The 20,763-nt window shown below is 39.7% G+C and overlaps 1 protein-coding gene across 2 annotated transcripts in view; it reads left to right on the forward strand.

The window, feature by feature from the left end:
* Positions 1–20,763, forward strand: part of LOC126236090 (transcription factor E2F6-like) — a 59,780-nt gene that overhangs the window by 19,872 nt on the left and 19,145 nt on the right. For both annotated transcript variants that reach the window (XM_049945157.1, XM_049945158.1), the window contains exon 6: positions 8,071–8,183. In XM_049945157.1, coding sequence (XP_049801114.1) covers positions 8,071–8,183 — 113 coding nt within the window. The remainder of the gene's footprint in view (positions 1–8,070; positions 8,184–20,763) is intronic.

A 20,763-nucleotide genomic window follows, 5' to 3' on the forward strand; every position in this document is an offset into this window, starting at 1 on the left:
TGATGGAAGGCACTGAAGAAGGAGTAATTTTCCAACTGCATGCATGATGCAATTCAAACCAAGTACTGGCTGGTGCGTGAGGATGACAAACAGGGCTTGCATTAAGATGTAGAACTATGTGAACTGAGAGACTTCCAATGGAGTAAGATGAAAAACTATTTGCTAGGTCATATGGGCAATACCAGTCACACACATTTGTTTTGATATGCTGTCAAATGTTAATATTGATTATAAGTGTGTTAAGTGTTCCTATAAGGACTAAAGGTAGTGAAAAGGCCAGAATGACAATAATGCTGGCACACTAGCACATCAAAGGAAGCTTCCCTATATGTGATTCTTCGTAAGGAAAAGGTACTGAAAGAAAAACTACCTACAGAGGTTATTGTCAGATGCCAAGGAAAGGGGTGGATGACAAATGACCTGATAAGATATCAGTTGAAGGTTGTTTGGAAAAGAATAACAGACTTTTCACTTAATAGAAGGAAAACGTTGCAGGATTCTCTCGGGGACACATTACCAGGAAGTTAAAGATCTGAAAACGAAGAGCAGCACAGACCTGGTAATAATTCCTGGTTCACTTGCGACTGTTTTACAGCGAATGGCTCCGTCAAGGAGACAATGTCCTCACTCCAGGGGGTATTTATAGTATCCCTCAGTATCCATTCTGGGCCAGTGGATCCGTACTGCCTGGGGCAAAGAATTCGAAAAGTGCCCCATATCCAGTGTTATGGTTGGCTCAGAAGAGGACATACTATGGGAGGAAAACAGTGATAGTGATATCAGTGAGCAAGCATAAAGGAAGTGAAAATAAAAATAAGTGTAAACCATTTCTTTTTGGTTATTTTATTTACCCTTTTTATTATCAAAATTGAGATAATCAGTAAATGCCGTAAGTTTAGATTAGATAGAATGTTAGCTTTCTACAGATACAGTGAAACCTCTATTTGATGTTCTCATGCAGTCCGGACTTAAAAACCCTAAATTGAGGAAAACTTTAAAACCCTCAAAATACGAGCAAAAACATGTGTATTTGGCATGTATGAGTAAAAATAGTAATCCTCTCCAATACATTATATAAAATCTGTATAAGTGAAGGAAATTAAATGAACAATAAAAATTTTATACAATAATGTGTGGTGATGAATTTCATCAGTTCTTACAAAAATTCACAGATGTGCAACAGCAAGTAAAAACTCGTGCAAAAATTCAAACTGGTATCTGGGTACGAGGTAATAGAGCAATTTTCCGACATGTTATTACCACAAATTATATTTAAAAACACGTGTTTTTGAGAGATCTTACCTTTATGCACACCAAAAAAAGCAGAAATTGATAAACATGGTGAGTTAAACTGAAAACTGTGAAGTAAGGTGAAAGGTATCGGAATCTATCAAGTAGGGGTGTGTGTCTATCATCTACATCTACACAGATAACTCCGCAAGCCAACATACAGTGTGTGGTGTTGGGTATGCTGTACCATAACTTGTGCTTTCCTTTCCTGCTCTGCTCGCAAATACAGCGAGGAAAAAAAGACTGTCTGTATGCCTCTGTATGAGCCCTAATTTCTCGTAACTTATCTTCATGGTCCTTATGCACAGTGTATGTTGGCAGCAGCAGAATTGTTCAGCTGTCAGCTTCAAACGTCAGTTCTAAATTTTGTCAAAAGTGTTTCTCGAAGAGAACATCGGCTTCCCCCCAGGAATCTGCATTAGAGTTCTCGAAGCATCTCTATAACACTTGAGTGTTGTCAAAACCTACCAGTAACAAATCTAGCAGCCCGCCTCGGAATGCTTCGATATCTTCCTTCAATCTGATCTGGCGTGGAATCTAAACATAGTACTCAAGAATAGGTTGCACCAGCATCCTATATGCAGTCTCCTTTACAGGTAAACCACCCTTTCCTAAAGTTCTCTCAGTTAACTGAAGTTGACCATTTGCCTTCCATGCAACAGTTCTCACATGTTCTTCCACATCATATTGCTTTGCAGCATTACGGCCAGATATTCAAAAGATTTGACTGTGTCAAGCAGGACACTAGTAATACTATATCTGAAAATTAGTTTTGTTCTTCATACTCATCTACATTAACTTAAATTTTTCCACATTTAGGACTAACTGCCACTCATCACACCAACTAGAAATTTTGTCTAAGCCGTATTGTATCCTCCTACAGTCACTCAACTTCAGCACCTTGCCGTACACCACAGCATCATCAGCAAACAACTGCAGATTGCTGTCCACCCTGTCTGCCAAATCTTTTATGTATATGGAGATTAAAAATGGTCCTATCACTCTTCTCTGGGACACTCTTGACGATACCCTTGTCTCTGATGAACACTTGACGTCGAGGACAACATACTGGGTCCTATTACTTAAAAAGTCTTCAAGTGACTCTCATACCTGTGAACCTTTTCCATGTGCTTGTACCTTCATTAACACCCGCAATGGGGCACCGTGTCAAATGCTTTCCAAAAGTCTAGAAATATGGAATCTGCCTGTTTCCCTTCATCCATGGTTCCCACTGTATCTGAGAAAAGAGCAAGCTGAGTTTCGCACAAGCGATGCTTTCTAAAACCATGCTGATTCATGGACATAAACTTCTTAGTCTCAAGAAAGTTTATTGTATTTGAACAGAGAATTTGTTGAAGGATTCTGCAGCAAACAGAAGTTAGGGATATTGATCTGTAATTTTGCGAGTCCTTTCTTTTAGCCTTCTTGTATAATGGGTTCACCCGCACTATTTTCCCATCGCTAGGTTAGGTGCCAATGCCATAGGTATTCTTTGTAAAATTGAGCTGGGATTATGTCCGGACATGATGATTTTCTGTCAGATGTTTCTCTACTCCAGGTATGCGTATTGCTGTGTTATCCATAGGGGAGTCTGTCCGATGGTCAAATGATGGCATGTTTGGACAATTTTCGTGTGTGATTGATTTCTTGAACGTGAAATGTGAAAATTTAGCTTTCGTTTTGCCATATTCAACTGCAGCACTAGACTGCAATAAAGGACTGAATGGAAGCCTTAGACCCTTCTGTAGCCGATGGCAGTGCAGCACACACTGGTGATGTGAATGCAGTGACTTCTAGAATATTGCTTGTAAACTTTTTCTTGTTCATTGTGCTGACTAGTCGAACTGGAGTGTTCTGCAGTACTGTCAACACGTGCCATTTGCACTTCAAACTGCTCACTTGTTGCAGTTTAAACATAGCAGGTTTCATGGAAAGACGTACAAGCACCGAAGTTTTGCTTCACATGTGTTACTTATTTATACCAGCGAATATGAAATAACACTTAGCCTGTGTTTCTCTGGCCCAACAATCCATTATGTTTATAACAATTTGTCTCCCATCACAAGATATTAAAACCCCATTGAGGACTGCAACAAAGACAACAAGCCATTGCACAACTGTTCACTGAACACGACCTGTTAATAACGTTGCCACAAGGAGCAAATGGAGTAGCCTATGATGGCTGAGTCAGTAGAGGCGCAATATGTTGCAGATTCTATCTAGAGGCTCCGAGCAGAACTGTTGGAAGTAAAATTAACGCACGGTAGTGAAAGGTGCACGAGATATAAATTAAATCAAAGCAGAAGCTGCGGTCACTCCATTTGCTGTACATCAATCACATCAGCCATATTTTGGAACAAGCCGCCTAGTAAGCTTGCTTTTTATCACTCTGTATGCAAGAAGCCACTGCATTAGTATGACGTCACCATGCTATCCAGCTATTGGCTACATCTGGGAAGCAAACATACAAGATGATGTAATCCAGCAGTTTTCTGTTTATTTCACCATATAGGCTATAAATTTTTGCTATTTTTGAGGTGAACATGAAAGAGCCCTCAAAACTGCTTCTTTTAAGATTTAATTTGTGGTAATAGTGTGTTGGGAAAGGCCGAATTACATCGTACATCATTAGCAAAAGTGGTAATCTTTTTAATCATGTACCCTACAGCATTACTAGTGGCAGTACCCTCTTCTTTCTTAATAGATCTATTACTAACAAAGAGATAGAGGGGCTGGCCAGTACTTACCTCAGCTCAGTACAGCCGATAGATACACAAACAGAACAGAAAATTTACATTCCTAGCTTTCGGAACTTTGTTCCTTCATCAGGGAGGAGAGGGGGGGGGGGGAAGGGAAGAAGGGAAAGTGGATTCAGTTACTCACAACCCAGGTTATGAAGCAACAGGGAGGGTAGTAAGGATGGAGGTATGGTTGTCAGAGGAAAGCCAAAGATATTCTACTGTTAAGTACTGTGCCAGCTTCAAACCAAAGAGAATGCATGCAGAAGTAAAGAGGTATATAGTATAAAGATAAACACAACTATGTAGGATGAAAAGATGCGTGAATGGCTAAAGAAGAGAGGGAAAAAGGACAAGACTGAAGAGTAAATGGGAGTGAGGTTGGTTAACGTAGGTTCAGTCCAGGGGGATGGCGGGATGAAAGGATGTGTTTGAGTGCAAGTTCCCATCTCCGCAGTTCCGAGGGACTGGTGTTTGGTGGGAGAAGCCAAATCGCACATATGTTGTAGCAGGTTCCTAGGTCCCTAGAATTATGCTGGAGGGCATGCTCTGCTACTGGGTATTGGACATCTCCTACAACGTAGGTGCCATTTGGCTTCTCCCACCCAACACCAGTCCCTCGTAACTGCGGAGATGGGAACTTGCACTCAAACACATCCTTTCATCCCGCCATCCCCCTGGACTGAACCTACGTTAACCAACCACTCCCATTTACTCTTCAGTCTTGTCCTTTTTCCCCTCTCCTCTTTAGCCATTCTCGCATTTTTTCATCCTACATAGTTGTTTATCTTTATACTATTACCTCTTTACTTCTGCATGCATTCTCTTTGGTTGGAAGCTGGCACATTACTTAACAGTAGAATATCTTTGGCTTCCCTCTGACAACCATGCCTCCATCCTTGCTACCCTCCCTGTTTACCATTCCCTGTTGCTTCATAACCTGGGTTGTGATTAACTGAATCCACTTTCCCTTTTTTCCCCCCTCTCTCCTCCCTGATGAAGGAACAAAGTTCCGAAAGCTAGGAATGTAAATTTTCTGTTCTGTTTTGTGTATCTATCAGCTGTACTGAGCTGAGGTAAGTACTGGCCAGCCCCTCTATCTCTTTGTTAGTATTTGTTTCACATCTTTATATGAGATTTTCCTTTAATAGATCTATTATACGACATAAAATTTTGAAGTTTCTTTCTTGATTGTGTAAGGATTTGCAATTTGGTTATGTTCAGTTGACTTTAAGAGTGTTAGTAAAATTGCTGCTTAAGAGGAGGAGAATGAATTTCTCGCTCCGGTTTTGGTTTATAGCATCTGTGCCTGATAATACTGTATAATCCAGTATTTATGGAATCTCAAATGTTTCATAGGCTAAGGCCTGTAAAGAAGTGAGTTTGGTTGGTACAGGGTGGTGATAGTAGTGATAAGCACAGAGAGGAGGTGAAAAGAATCTTGTGCAGGGCTAAAAGCATATTTCTTATGCAGAACAGCTCATGTACAAGGTCTGTTCAAAAAAATCTGCAACATTCATAATTTTGCATCAATGGTTTGGTGTTATGAATGGTTCACACGTTTAAAAGGCCAGACAGAAGTTAAAAATAACCCTCGTTCAGGATGCCATTCGCGTCTGCTGATGAACCTGATGTCAGGAATGTCAGCAAAATTGTGCACGCCAATCGAAGACTGACTGTCCAAGAGATTGCCGAAGAATGTAACATTTTGTTTGGCTCATGTCATGAAATCCTGACATGCTATCTTGGAATGCATCATGTTGCCAAGTTTGTCCCATGAGTCAAGACCAGAAAGACCTTCACCTTGCAATCTGTGTAGAGCTTTTGGACCAAGCAAATGAGAATGAGATTTTCCTTAAGAGAATGGTAACTAGTGATGAAATTTCGGTCTACGGTTATGATGTTGAGACCAAAGTTCAGTCTTGACAATGGGTCAGGATAGGTTCTCTAAGACCAAACAAATGTTCGTCGAGTCGGGTCAAATGTCAAAGCCATACTGATAGTTTTCTTTGATTTTGAAGGATTGGTTCATCATGAATTCGTGCCACAGGGACAGACTGTTGATCAATGGTACTATTGGCCTATGTTGTGACACCTGCTAGAAAATGTGAGAAGGAAACGGCCAGAAATGTGGTGAGACAATTCATGGCTCTTGCGTCACAGTAACGCACTCGCACATTCATTCTTGTTGGTGTGTAACTATTGCACAAAAAATGAAATTACTGTGCTGCCTCATCCTCCGCACTCTCCAGACCTGCCTCCTGTGATCTTATGCTTATTTCCTAAGTAGAAAACCCTGCTGAAAGGAGGAATATCTGCAATAATAGAAAAGATAAAACAAAATTCGTAGATGGTGCTTCACATGATCCAGGAGTGGTAGTAAGACTGCTTCCAGAAGTGGAAATAGCTTTGGGAGTGGTGTATCAGTTGTAAATGAGAGTATTTTGAACGAGACCACGCACAATAAGTAAACGGTAAATGTAGAAAAACTTTGTAGACAAACTTCCAGAATTTTTTTTTAAGAGACCACATACACTGTTCTGCCGAAGACTATAAATTACACAAAATGTCAGCACTCGGAGATTATAATTGCGCAGTGAAGCTAAACATTGCAAAGTTGTGTTGCCAATGGCAGTTGTGGATTGTCAGCATCTCCTCCCACATGTCCCCCCTCTGCAATGGCCTAAAATATTCCCTTAACTCCATCACCACCTGCGCTGCAAACCCTCTGTCTTTTGTGCCACTTTTAATTCGCTCTGTCATAGCGAATGTCGATAGGGAGAAAACGGGATGAACTCAGAAGTGAGATGTTGAATGAGAATGTAGACTCAAGTTAAAGCTTACTGGGAAGAAACATAAAACCAGGAATTCCTAGCATTGATCTTAAGACTTTTCACAGGGGGCTACAAATTTGTGTGTAGAATCATGAAAAATGTGAAAACGGTAAATGTAAAATCAAAGTTCCACTGTATAGAGCAACAAAACAATTTGTAATATTGGTTAGCCAGATTGAAACTAAATTTTTCCCAAGGATCATCTTATAAAAAGGTTGCCTCAAATTCAGTGTCTTTTTGTACTTAGATAAATACGGTAATTTTAAAAAGACAACTTTCTAATAGTGAAACATATACTAGCAGTTGCATCCACATTACAACTGAAAACAGCTTTTCTTTGTATGTCGCTGTTTTTATGCCATGTTCTGCTAAGTAATTTGATTTTAGTATGCATTGTATCATTGTAATATTTGTACATTTTGTACCCATTTTATATTCCACCAAAATCAATATTGGAGAAGTAGTGCAGAAGTTTGATTGGGAGAAAATAAATTAAGCAGTAACCACAGTTCCAGTGAAGTACTGTTTATAGCTGTGGATGTTTTCTTACCAAAGGTTTTAGGCAGTTATTTATAATACAGTTCTTAGATTTTGTCTTTTTCTTTAGATATTAGTAATCTGTACCCTTATCCTTCCAGGCAGTTTTGTTATATGGAGATAGAAACCAGATGTCAGATATGATTCATTTATTGTTAGATACAATCCTGAGACCGAGCATCTTCAGATGTTCCTGATGGCAACACATTAAAGGTTTATCTCCTGTAGGCAATGGGTGTGTTTGTTAATATTTTCACAATCTTTCCACGGTTGATTGTGGAAATTACTTATTCTTGTAATGGTTGACTGCTTTCTGGTGCCGATATAGACTGAAAAACTGCATACCCTCAGAATGTACTGTTCCTTTTGCCAGTCACGCTGGGAGAGCCACCATATATGCACATTATTGTCGCAGATGTTCATTAGATTGCTATTTGTGACTTCTTAGTATTAAAACCACTCTATTTGTATCATAGTATGCATTGAAAATTAATTTTTGATGTGATTATGGGGCATGTAAAAATATGAATAATTCCCATATTTGGCCTATATTCCCTGCGACATGATTGTATTAAAATTTTAGAAGAAAGTGTAATTTTTTGACAGCCCTGTTAATGAATGGTAGATGTATAGTGAAAGTTTCTAATGCAAATTTCTTCTTCATTTTGAAGAGGTGGCAGTATGGTTGGCAGTTCGGGGCTGTCATCTGCAAGTAAACTGCAGTGTGATATAGAAGACTTGGAAGCCAAAGAAAATGATCTTGATGCACTGATACAAAATGCTGGTAAGTGTATCATCTTAAGATGATGCAAGAATTGCAAAAGTATGTATTTAGTGCTTACTGTCAACATAATAAGTTAAACAGTAAAACACTTATTTTTTATAAATGAAAGACCTTAATCATTACATATTAAACATAACAAAAGTAATTATATGCTTTTTAATTTTTGTTTCTGCCTTTTTAGTACGACAGTTTTTACCCGTGCCACTGATACATGTTTGACAGCCCACTTGTAGTTGACTATACCGTGATGGAGAGTTCACAGTAATTGCCACTCCACAATGCAACGGATTGTCACTCGGTGAATGATGTCATTTTGGTGACATTTGTAGTAAACAAAAACTGGGGGTCGAAGCTATACAAACTATATAAAAGCAGGCGGTTGTGCAGTGACAGCACATTGTTTACATAGAAGCTGGCATCGTGATACCATCAATGCTGGAGCCTGCTTCTATTGCTGTGCTGTAATTTGTTCAAAAGACACAGCACCTAATGTTACTTGTTCGTCAGTTGGCTTGAGGGCTTGTTGAGTGATGCAAATCACACTTAAGGGCCTGGCAGATGATTCATCGAACCACCTTCTTAATAATTCTGCTATTCCAATCTCAAACAGCATTGGGGTGGGGGGGATGCCTATATCTTTCTAATTTTCCTTATTTCATTATGATGATCGTTTGTCCCTATGTAAGTTGGCATCAACAGATACTTTCATATTCGGAGGAGAAAGTTGCTGATCGAAATTTCGTGAGAAGATTCCGCCATAACAAGAAACGCTTCTGTTTTAATGATGTCCATCCCAAATCCTGTATCCCGTCTGTGATACTCCCTCCCCTGTTTGTTAATAATACAAAACATACTGCCCTTTGAACTTTCTCGATGTACTGTGTTAATTCTATATGGTAAGGAACCCATATCGTGCAGCAGTACTGTAAAAGAGGAGGGACAAGCGTATTGTAGGCAGTCTCTTTAGTAGCTGTTACATTTTCTAAGTGTCTTGCCACTAAAATGCAGTCTTTACTTTCCCTTCCCCTCAACATTTTCTTTGTGTTCTTTCCAATTTAATTTGTTCGTAATTGTAATTCTTAGGTATTTAGCTGAATTTATGGCCTTCAGCTTTGACTGATTTATCATGTAACCGAAGTTTAACAGATTCCTTTTATCACTCATGTGGATGACCCTACACTTTGTTATTTAGGGTCAGTTTTTGCACCTTACAGATATCTTTCCTAAATCATTTTGCAATTTGTTTTGATCTGCTGATGACTTTACTAGACGATAAACTACAGCATCATCTGCAAACAGGCTGGCGGCTGCTCAGATCGTCTAATCATTTATATAGATAAGGAACAGCAGAGGTCCTATAACACTACCTTGGGGAATGCCAGAAATAAGTTCTGTTTTACTCGATGAATTTCCGTCAGTTACTACTAACTGCGACATCTCTGACAGGAAGTCATGAATCCAGTCACGTAACGAGACAATATTCCAAAAGCATGAAATTTCACAAGCTGCTTGTGTGATACAGTGACAAAAGCCTTCTGGAAATCCAGAAATAAGGAATCAATTTGAAATCCCTTGTCAATAACACTCAACACTTCATGTGTGAATAGCTAGTTTTGTTTAACAAGAATAGTGTTTTCTGCATCTGTGTTCACTGTGTCAATAGACCATTCTCTTAGAGGTAATTCATAGTGTTTGAACACAGTATATTTTCCACAATCCTATTGCGTATCAACGTTAATGGTATGGTCCTGTAATTTTGAGGATTACTCTTACTACCTCTCTTGTATATTGGTGTGACCTGTGCAACTTTTCCGTTTTTGGGTACAGATCTCTCGCTGAGTGAACGATTGTACATATAGTTAAGCAAGGAGCTATTGCATCAGCATATTCTGAATGAACCTAATTGGTATACCAGTCTGGACCGGAATACTTGCTTTTATTAAGTGATTTAAGTTGCTTCACTTCTCCGATGATACCTACTACTAAGTTACTCATGTTGCCAGCTGTTCTTGATTCGAATTCTGGAATATTTACTTTGTTGTCCTTGGTGAAGGAATTTTGGAAGGCTGTGTTTAGTAACTCTGTTTTGGCAGCACTGTCATCAATAGTATTTCCATTGCTATTGCGCAGAGAAGGCATTTATTTTGTTTTTCCGCTAGTGTACTTTACGTATGACCAGAATCTCTGAATTTTCTGCCAAGTTTCAAGACAGTTTTGTTGTGGAAACTATTATAGGAATCTCACATTGATGTCTGCGTTAAATTTTAAGCTTCTGTAAAACATCGTCAGTCTTTGAGAGTTTGCATTCATTTTAATTAGGCATGCTTTTCTTCTTCTTCTTATTCTCTCTCTCTCTCTCTCTCTCTCTCTCTCTCTCTCTCTCTCTCTCTCTCTCTCTCTCTCTCTCTTCTCCCTCCCTCGTTGTTTCTGCAACAGTGTTCTAACCCGTTTTGTGTACCATAGAGGATCAACTGTCGTTTGTTAATTTATTTGGTATAAATCTCTCAGTTGCTGTCGATACTATGTCAGTGGCCTGGGTATACAGAACTGTTGAACAGTGTGTGATAATTTTTTTGTGTTTGAATTTTGAAGAAGTATATGTGTGCTACCATGTTTCTCAACTTGAAGCATTATTTGAATGTCACAGGACTCTGTTAAGCATGTTCCTGATGGAGATGCAATACCCATGGCTTCCTTTTACCTAACATACCTTGTCAGTTGTAAAGGGAGCACGAGTTGAGCATACTCTGTGCCGCATGATGTAACTGAGTATTTCTCACATTTAATATGAAAAGTAAATTAAATTTACATCCATACTGTGCAAACCACCACAAGGTGCATAGAAGAGGGTATGTCCCATTGTACCAGTTATTAGGGTTTCTTCCTATATCATTCACATATGGAGCATAAGAAGAATGAGTATTTAAATGCTTGTCTCTCTCTCTCTCTCTCTCTCTCTCTCTCTCTCTCTCTCTCTCTATTCTTAAAATCATCATTTAAAGTAGACTTTCTCGGGATAGTTTACGTCTACCTTAAGTCTTCCAGTTCAGTATGTCTGTGAAACTCTAAGTGTCAAAGAGACCATTCATGCTACTGTTCTCTGCATGTGTTAGTCCTATTTGGTATTGGGGTCTCACACATCAGCAATATTCTAGAACTGGTCACATGAGTGATTTGTAAGCAGTCTGCTTTGTAGATTGTTGACTGATTTGCACTTCCCCCATATTTTGCCAATAAACCGAAGTCTACCTGCAACTGAGCCTATGTGATCATTCCATTTCATATCCCTACAAAGTGTTACCCAGGTATTTGTAGGTGTTGAGCGACTCATCGATATTATAGTCATAGGATGCAATGTTTATTTGTTTTGTTTCTCATTCTGTGAAGTGCACAATTTTACATTTTCAATGATTTAAAGCAAGTTTCCAGTCTTTGCACCACTTCGAAATCTTAAGATCTGGCTGAATATTTATGCAGCTTCTTTCAGGCAGTACTTCATTTTAGATGACTTCATCATCTGCAGAGGTTACTATTAATGTTGTGTGCAAGGTCATTGATATACAGCATGAACAGCAAGGGTCCCAACATTTCCCTACATCTGACGGTGACTCCCTTCCAAGATGACATCCTATGTCCTCCCTACAAAAAAGCCCTCAATCCAGTCACAAATTTCACTTGATACCCTATATGGCCATACTTTTGACAATAAGTGTAGCCGTAGTACTGGGTGTGTCTACCTCATTGCATTGATCCAAAGCTTTCAGTATCTCATATGGGAAAAGTGGTAGTTGGGTTTCATATAAATGATATTTTCGGAATCCACGCTGGTTAGTATTGAGAAAGTAATTCAGTTTGAGATACTTTGTTATGTTTGAGCAGAGAATATAAGGTACTGCAACAAATCGATATCTAGGACATCAAGTGGTATTTTCTGTGGATCACTTCTACTACCCTTGTTATAAACGGGTGTGACCTGTGCTTTTTCCAAAAATTGGGCACGGTTTTTTATTCGAGGGATTTAAGATATTAGTTAGAAGAGGGGCCAATTCAGCAGCAAATTCAGTATAAAACCTGGTAGGGATTCCAACAGGCTCTGGAGCTTCGTTTCATTCTGATAATCTCGGCTGTTTCTCCACATCACTGACATTAATACTTACTCCATTCATCTTTTCAGTGATACGAGAATTAAATTTGGGGCAATTCTCGTGGGTTTCCTTTGTAAAGGAACATTTGAAAACAGAGTTAAGCATTTGAGCTTTTGCTTTGCTATACTGAGTTTCAGCTCCTGTCTCATTCTATAGGGACTGCACACTAGCTTTGGTGTTGCTAACACCCTTTTTATATGACCAGAATATCTTTGGGTTCTGTGAAAGATCACTTGATGATATTCTGCTGTGGTAGTTATTGAAGGCATTAAGCATTACTCTTTTGGCAGCCAAAAGTGTTTCATTCATCATGTGTCTGTCTATAGCCTTATGCTTTATTTTACACTTCTTATGCAGTAATCTGTGTTTCTTTCAAAGTTTCTCTACAGTGACTGTATATGCGAGTACATACCTACCCAGTGCATGGTCAACTATTCTTTTAAACTTGAGCCAGAGTTCCAGTATGTGCTTTTGCCTTGTGCTGATAGTTTAAAGTTCCTCATTGAGATATGACACAGCTGATTTTTTTATCTAGTTTACTGAAGTCTTTCTGCTTGTTTCAGTTGTCCTTTGTACTTTGGTAATCATTGTTGCCACAACTGCATCATGGTCACTGATACCAGTTTCAATGTGGACATCCCCAAATAAGTCAGGTCTCTTTGTTGCCATTAGGTCCAGTGTATTTCCTTCAAGAGTGGGGTTCCTAACCATCTGTTCTAGGTAGTTTTTAGAGAAGGCATTTGTTTTGGAGTGTTTCTCACGATGTCTTAGTATGTCCACCACTAATGAAACTATTTTCCCAATTGATTGATGTATGATTAAAGTTTCCACCAATGGTTACAGTATGATTGAGCAACTTATGTACAAGTGAACTGAAGTCTCTCTAAAGTTTTTGGTTGCATCAGATGAATGGTGGGCGATAGGGTTCAATTATTTTATGCCCACCCGTCATTTCCCAAACAATCTTTGTGCAGCATCAGTTTCTGTCTCGGTGGATTTGAGTTTCTTCTCTACTGTGACAAATACCCCACTTCCATTTCCCTTTTGCCTATCCTTTCAATAAAAACTCAGATACTCTTCAAAAATTCATAAATTTCAGGTTTCAACCAGCTTTCTGTTACTAGTATTGGGAGAGTTTTCAGTAGTGCTTCAAATGCTGGCATGTCGTTTTAAATGCTTGAGCAGTTAACAACTAGGATTTTAATACTCTCACCTGTGGAAGGCCTTTCTTTTGATCTTGCACTGATACTTCTGGCTTTCGTCCAGCTGTCGTACACCTGACCCATTTAGGGGCTGCGTACAGTTTTCAACATTATGGGACAAGTCCAGGAAATCACAATCTCAATTGTTACAGAACCTTCAAAGTCTCTGTTTCAGTTCTTCCTCTTGATTTGGAACCAAAGGGCCAGGATCAGTTCTGATGACAAATTGTGAGCCTCACTGAAACTCCATGCACAAGGCTGGTTTTCTCTGCCAGTCACTGGGATGACCCAAGTATTACCTTGGGAGTCCAGACAACAGGCATCATTTGTTCCAGCGTGTGCCACAATCTGCAGTTGGTTGCACCCTATTCCCTCAGTGGCTGTCAGAATAGCCTCTTCAGCATTTTGAATGGGACCCCCAGGCGTACACACTGTGTGAATCTGGTGTCCTTTCCTGTCCCTTGCTGCCATTTCTCAGAGGGGTACTTTCATTCATCATACATTTGAACGGACAATGATTAATAGACCCCCTACACTGGACAGAACAGATTTCCCCAAAACAGGTAAAGTGAGTCCCACTGGCTCAGTTTCAGTGAAGGGCAGCACCTGTAATTTTTTGGCTAGAGGAATCAGTTCAACACCCTGAGTCATCCCTGATCCCTGTCCACCCAGCACAGGGCACCTAGATTTACTGTTGATATGCCACTTGCAGACAAATGGATGAGTAATGACAGATCCTGCTGATATATGATTCTGTAGAGAAACAGTTCTATATATCATCACAAACAAAAGTTCTCTGTGGTAGTAGTTTGATCTTCACATGTTGTCCTGAATTAAGAGTCATTATAAATACTCCATTGAAGTTGTACTAAAGTTCATCCTGTGTTGCTGGTGACGTTGTTACATACACTTCATCTCCAAAGCTGTCTTTCCTCCGTCCCCTCTATAAAAATGGGTGCCACATAAGATTAGAAGGCTGAAGAAATTATCACATTTTAACAAAGTCATCCATCACAGGTTGCCCAATTCACGTCTGTGACATGCCCTCATTAATACTTCAGCATGTGAATCTTGTATCTTACTGGAAAATTGATTAGTCAAAAGTAATCTGAATAGTTGTGCAAATAGCTGTGCCTGCAACATGCAGAACTAAGATGTAGTTGTTGTAGTCTCGTCAGCTGCAGGAAAAACCATTAACATTCCTCTCCCATGAATTTTATCTCCAGGCATTTGGACGGTTTACTCCTTCTTCTCTTGTGCCCTTGTTTCACACTGGTGTAGGGCTGGCTTTTATTAACGAATCTTGCATGGGTAATTGAAAGGAGTGGTCAGGTACTGACCTGTTGCCACCCTGCTACACACCACGATGGAATGTGTGTACCGAAACTGTCAGTGTGTAGTGTTACTCACATGAAAGTTTTCTAAATGTTTGTGGGTTGTGTAAATGAGATGGGACTTTTTAGGTAATAACCCAGTATTTATGTAACGGGGTGCGAGAAAGTGTAAAAAAACATCCAGACTTGCCAGTACACACGGAACCTGGTCATTAATCTGTTGCGCTGATTTATTCTGGAGCGGTACACCTCCCCATCCTGGAAGTGGCACTTTAACACACATAGCTAACTGCTCGGTTTTTACAACAGTTTCGTCAGCGACGTTAGTCGTAGTAAAATCTTTTGCTTCAAATGCTTCCTGCACTAATTGATTGTTCATTCCTCCCCCCTCCCTCCCCCTCTTGCACCCTCTCCCACATTTCATAGTAGCCAAGTTGTAATTGTAGCATCATAAATCCTTAACTTAAATTAATTGTGACCAGGTGTGTTTTAAGTTCAAAAGGAACTGATCACGAGTATATCCATGTGCTTACCAAGTGCTTTCTGAAACTTCACACAGATTGTAGTTAATATTGTGAATTTCTTTACAGATTTCGAACTAATTTGAATACATTTAAAATTAGGCACGATTCATACATTCCTGAACATTCGCAGCTATTTATTCTTGTTAAACACCTCTCAGACTTGTCCTTGCTTCTGTGCCTTGCAAGTACCCATCAAATTTCTCTTTCCTGGCTGCAACATTTAGTCCTCCAGCATGTCTGCCCGTAGCGCTTTCTTCTTTATGCGTGTATCTTATACTACAGTTAGCAGATGTTCCATTACATTTAGCATGAAGCTCAATTCCTATACACTTTCAGTGCCACTGATGTATCATCAGTGAACAAATAAATATCATGGTGACAGTGAACTTGCCTTCCATCTTTGTTGAATTTGGCTTCTTACATGAATGTCAGTGCAGACAATTCTAATTTGCTTTGAAGAAAGAGTGGATTTCCATCTCCCTGTGTAAAAAAAGGCAAAACATTTTGTTTTATTGCACAGTGTAAAATAGGTTTCCGTTTTTATAGTGCCGCAATAAACTCAGAGACATATCGTTTGAATTTTTAATGTGCTTCTCCACTCCATATACAAAACACACAATGGTTTCACTGTGTGTTTGTACATGCCAGCCACATGCACTTGGCAGAAAACAATCGCTTTTCCTCTGATCAAATCTAAGGTGGTAGATTTGATCAAATAAATTTGACAAAAGGTGCATATAACACTACATCAAATACATTTGACAAAGCAACTTTGCCAAAGAAATATGATATTGTAGTAAGGAGTAATGGTATAAAACAGAAGCTAAATAAAAGTATTAAACATACAGATATATCCAGGAGATGCAACAGTAGTAACAAAATTGGTTTTATTTGCCGACAATAAAAGAATCTCAAAGTTCATCGTGCATAAAATTGGTAAGCAACCTTACAGCAGCTGTTCAGATTTTCATTCTCATTGTGGATGACAATTAAAAGTGTGTTTAATGAAATTTTAGCACTAAATAAATGTTTCCCAGCTCCTTGTATCTGTGACTGAACACAGGTATAAATGGCTGCAGCAATGCATTCCCTTTTTGTTCTGAAGAGTATTCCCATGACTGTGTCGTTCTCAGTAGAAAGTAGTGATTGGAAACCAATGTTCACCATTGAAACAAATAAGGTTGGTGTTACTTCAAACTATATTGAATTGACTTAGCGCACAAAGATATTAGGTCCCTGTTCCTTGAAATTTTGTTTAACTATTTAACTTACTTAAACACTGCACATAGGTGATGACCATACCTTTTATATTGTATGTTACCTATAGGTCAAAAGCTATTATCCAGTTAATTATGACAGCAAATATGTTACTGGTAATATGTTGTCACATGAAGCAGTGGTTTGTAACTGTGCTATGTGGATTGTTTTGCTAGAAAAACCTGCCAGTACATATTATGTTTCATTGGTGGGCAACCATTCATAATACATTCCTAAATAAAGTTGTAACTCTCACAGCTTGTCTTATTGTGTTAAAAAGATCTTAATGGCAACTTGGAGCAATATTGGTTAACTTTTGAAATACGGAAAGCAAGGGATTGGGCGACATTTAAGGTGTGTGAGGTATTCACAGTCACAGTAGTAGTGTCGAGACCTATCCCTGAAGGAGGTCATTGTGGAAGATAGAGTTGGTTGCAGCTGGAGATGGGTAATTGGGGGGAGGGGGGGTCCATGAACCAAGTGACAATTCAGGAACAGTACATGGGACTGAGTTGTTGCTAGGAATAAGGAAACTTTACTGTATTGTCAAAGCAGGAATGAGCATGGGTTCATTCAATGGATGATAAAAATATGTAAATAAAGTAGAAATATGTCAGAAAAACTTTCACAGTATACACCAAAACACGAAAAAATCCTGAAAAGAATGAAACATATAAAGTATGGGCAAACAAGATGAAATCTGAGGGATTTGGCCAGTAGTGAAAGGCAAAAACCAAGTGAAATCGACATGAGAAAATTGAGATCAAAGAAAAAATAAATAAATAAAAAGATTATAATTTGGGTTGCAGGTATGTGGTGGGTGGATAAGTGTGAAGAAGGGGGACAGCAGATGTATTTAGATTAGGTGAAGTTAGTTTGTGCAAGCTGGAATAGAGAGGAGGAGGAGAAGGGGTTGGGGAGGGGTTGCTAGGGTGACATAGAAGTTAGTGTGGCACAGGCAGGTGCGGAAAATAACACTCGAGAGTGGCGCTGGAAGTGTGATAAATTAATTAATTAAATGGTATCGGTGGGAGTGATGTGGGACATGAGATGCTGCACCAACAATCAGTGCAGTCTCATAGCTGTCTGTTGTTTGTGGCCGAGACGGTTGATACAGTGTGGCTCGTAAGTAGAGCATGCAGCGTTATTTGGAAGGTGAAAAATGAAACGCAGGAAAGTAGAGACAGGAGGACAGACACTGAGTACAATATGTTACAAAATAGCACTGGTTTATGGGATGGAAGAAAAGCAGTCGGGAAAAATCAAACCATGAAAAATCCCGGATGGAATGATGACTGTGTGTGTTTGTTCTGTTCTGTTCTGACGAGGGTCAGTTTTGGGCCAAAAGCTTTGTTCGACAATCTTTTTGTTGTTCTTATCTGTGGTCATTATTCCATCCTTGATTTCCATTGTTTGTTTTCGCATGATGAATTTCCTTCCATCCCATAACCCAGTTGTTTTCCTTTGTTATTATTTTTTAACACATTATTATACTCAGTGTCCATCTTTCTTTCTCTTCTTTCCTGTGTTTCATTTGTCACCTTGCAAATCACACTGCACGCTCTACTTACAAGCCACACTGTATCAACCACCTCGGCCGCGCACAACGGGCGGCTACGGGACCATACTGATTGTTGGTGGAGTACATGTCCTGCATTACTCCCACTGATATTAATCTTTGACCTTCAGATTGATCAGTCTCATGTATATATGCATGTTATTTTCTGTGCCACATGGACTTGTATCTCACCCTACCAACCCCTACCCGCTCTGCACTACTTCTCTCTCTTCCAGCTCAGACAGACTAAATTCACCTAATCTAGTCACAAATGCCGTCCCCCTTCTTCACACTTATCCACCCATAGACCTGCAACCCATAATACAATCCTTCCCCCCCCCCCTTCCTCTTCTTCTTTGATATAGTGCTTTCACTTAGATTCCAATTAATCTTCGCCTTTCACTATCGACCTACTCCATCAGGTGTTATCTTGTTTCCCCATACTTCATCCGTTTTGTGATTTTTTTTCCCCCTCCCTGTTTGGTGTATTTTTGCAAACTTTTTTGAGTGTGTTTCTAAGTTAATTAAGAGTTTTTATCCCCCACCATGAATCCTTGTCCCTTCCATGTGCATCAGTACAGAAGAGTTTCCTTATCCCTAGCCAGAACAAAATCCCATATACTGTTCCTGGATTGTTGTTTGGCTGATGGAATCCCCCCAAGTGGCCTTACCATCAAATTATCCATCTCTGACTGAAACCCCTCTTTCCACAATTACCTTCAACTGTTCAGATTCTGCCAGTCCTTAAGCCTCACCAACATAGTCCCACAAAACCATGTCAATCAGGCCCAAATATTCTTGCAGTACCTCCTCTCCATATGTAAAATTCCCCTGCTGTACAATTCCAAATTCCTGGATTCCATATCACACAGCGAAACTCATGCCCTCCAGGAGCTATAGCAGCATGTACAATGTCGCCTTAAAAAACACACTACTGTGTTCACTTCCTATTCCTGCCTTGGACTACCACTATACATCACCTCTACAACCACTTTCAAACATTCCCTCACTGCTGACAAATGCTGCCTTGCAGAGCTGCTACATTTATCCAACCCTCAAAAATTCCCTACCGCTACCACCACACAGAATCCAGGACCTAGAGATACCTGAAACATATTTGTGAACCCTTTCACAAAAAGCTAGTACCACAAAAGTATCAGCCCTTTCCAGAGGCCTTGGCTTTTACCCCTCTCGCAAATTCAACTATGCAGGACTTGGTAAAGACCTTCTCTCCTCCTGGTCTGTACAGTGGAAACACTTTTCGCCACCAGCCCTAAGAGTCTGTCCTTTTCATAATATTGTCATTATTTGATCTTGGGTTTTCCATAGTTTGAGTGCTTTTGGTCACTGTAATAAATTGACTTGGGATGCAGTATGTCTACATATTCAAAGTCAGTTGGTAAGAGTTCGAGAGACACTACACGTAATAAGAAAGGTTCACACAGATTGTAGTTAATATTGTGAATTTCTTTACAGATTTCGAACTAATTTTAATACATTTAAAATTAGGCACGATTCATACATTCCTGAACATTCGCAGCTATTTATTCTTGTTAAACACCTCTCAGACTTGTCCTTGCTTCTGTGCCTTGCAAGTACCCAACTCAACAATAGGTATTTATATTGCCCGAGAGAGAGAGAGAGAGACGGAGCAGGCAGGCTGCTCAGATTTCTGAGGAACTACTTGTGGCATATTAACTGCATAGATTAATTGGTCTCACTGTACAACATACACTGACTGTGGGGGCGGGGGGTGATCATAACACCAAGGAGGCGTTTTGCCACAAAAACAGAAGTTGGTAGGTGTGTTTTTACATGTGGAAGATGTCTATTCAGATTTCACACTAGTCGCATAAAAGTGGTGCTAGTAGTGCCACTACAAGGATGCAATTTAGGTGTGCATTAAATACTCTATGTAACGGTCATGAGTGTTATCTTTGAGGTTAGATGTGGTGTGTTGATGTTAGTCAATAATGCCTTTAAGATGACAAGAATGTATGGTTGCAAGAAGACCAGGCTCCAGATAACCACGTGGCAGTACTGAGAGGGAGACCATCATGTTTGGCATATGGATCTGGCACATTGTGCTGCATCTGCAGCAATAATTTGAGCACCAGCTTGCACCACAGTAACACAACAAACTCATAAATTTGTTACCTCAAGGACAGCTCCAAGCCAGTTGCCCCGTAGCATGCTCTTCACTGGCCCCAAACCACTTTCATTTGCTACTTCAGTGGTCTCAAGCGAGAGCTCATTGGAGGGCAGGGTGGATGTCTGTTGTGTTTCCTGATGAAAGTTGGTTCTGCTTTGGTGCCAGTGATGGCCTTGCGTTGGCTAGGAGGTGGCCAGTTGAGGACCTGCAACCAAACTTTCTGTGTGCTAGACACACTGGACCTACACTCTGGAGGTATGGTCTGCGGTGTGATTTCATATGTCAGCAGGCACACTCTTGTGGTTATCCCACACATCCTGACAGTTGTACATCAGCCTAGTGATTTGACCTGTTATGCTGCCGTCCATGAACAGCATTACAGGCGATGTTTTCCAACAATATAACACT

The sequence above is a fragment of the Schistocerca nitens genome, chromosome 2 (assembly GCF_023898315.1).
Source record: "Schistocerca nitens isolate TAMUIC-IGC-003100 chromosome 2, iqSchNite1.1, whole genome shotgun sequence".
Taxonomy (NCBI): Eukaryota; Metazoa; Arthropoda; class Insecta; order Orthoptera; family Acrididae; genus Schistocerca; species Schistocerca nitens.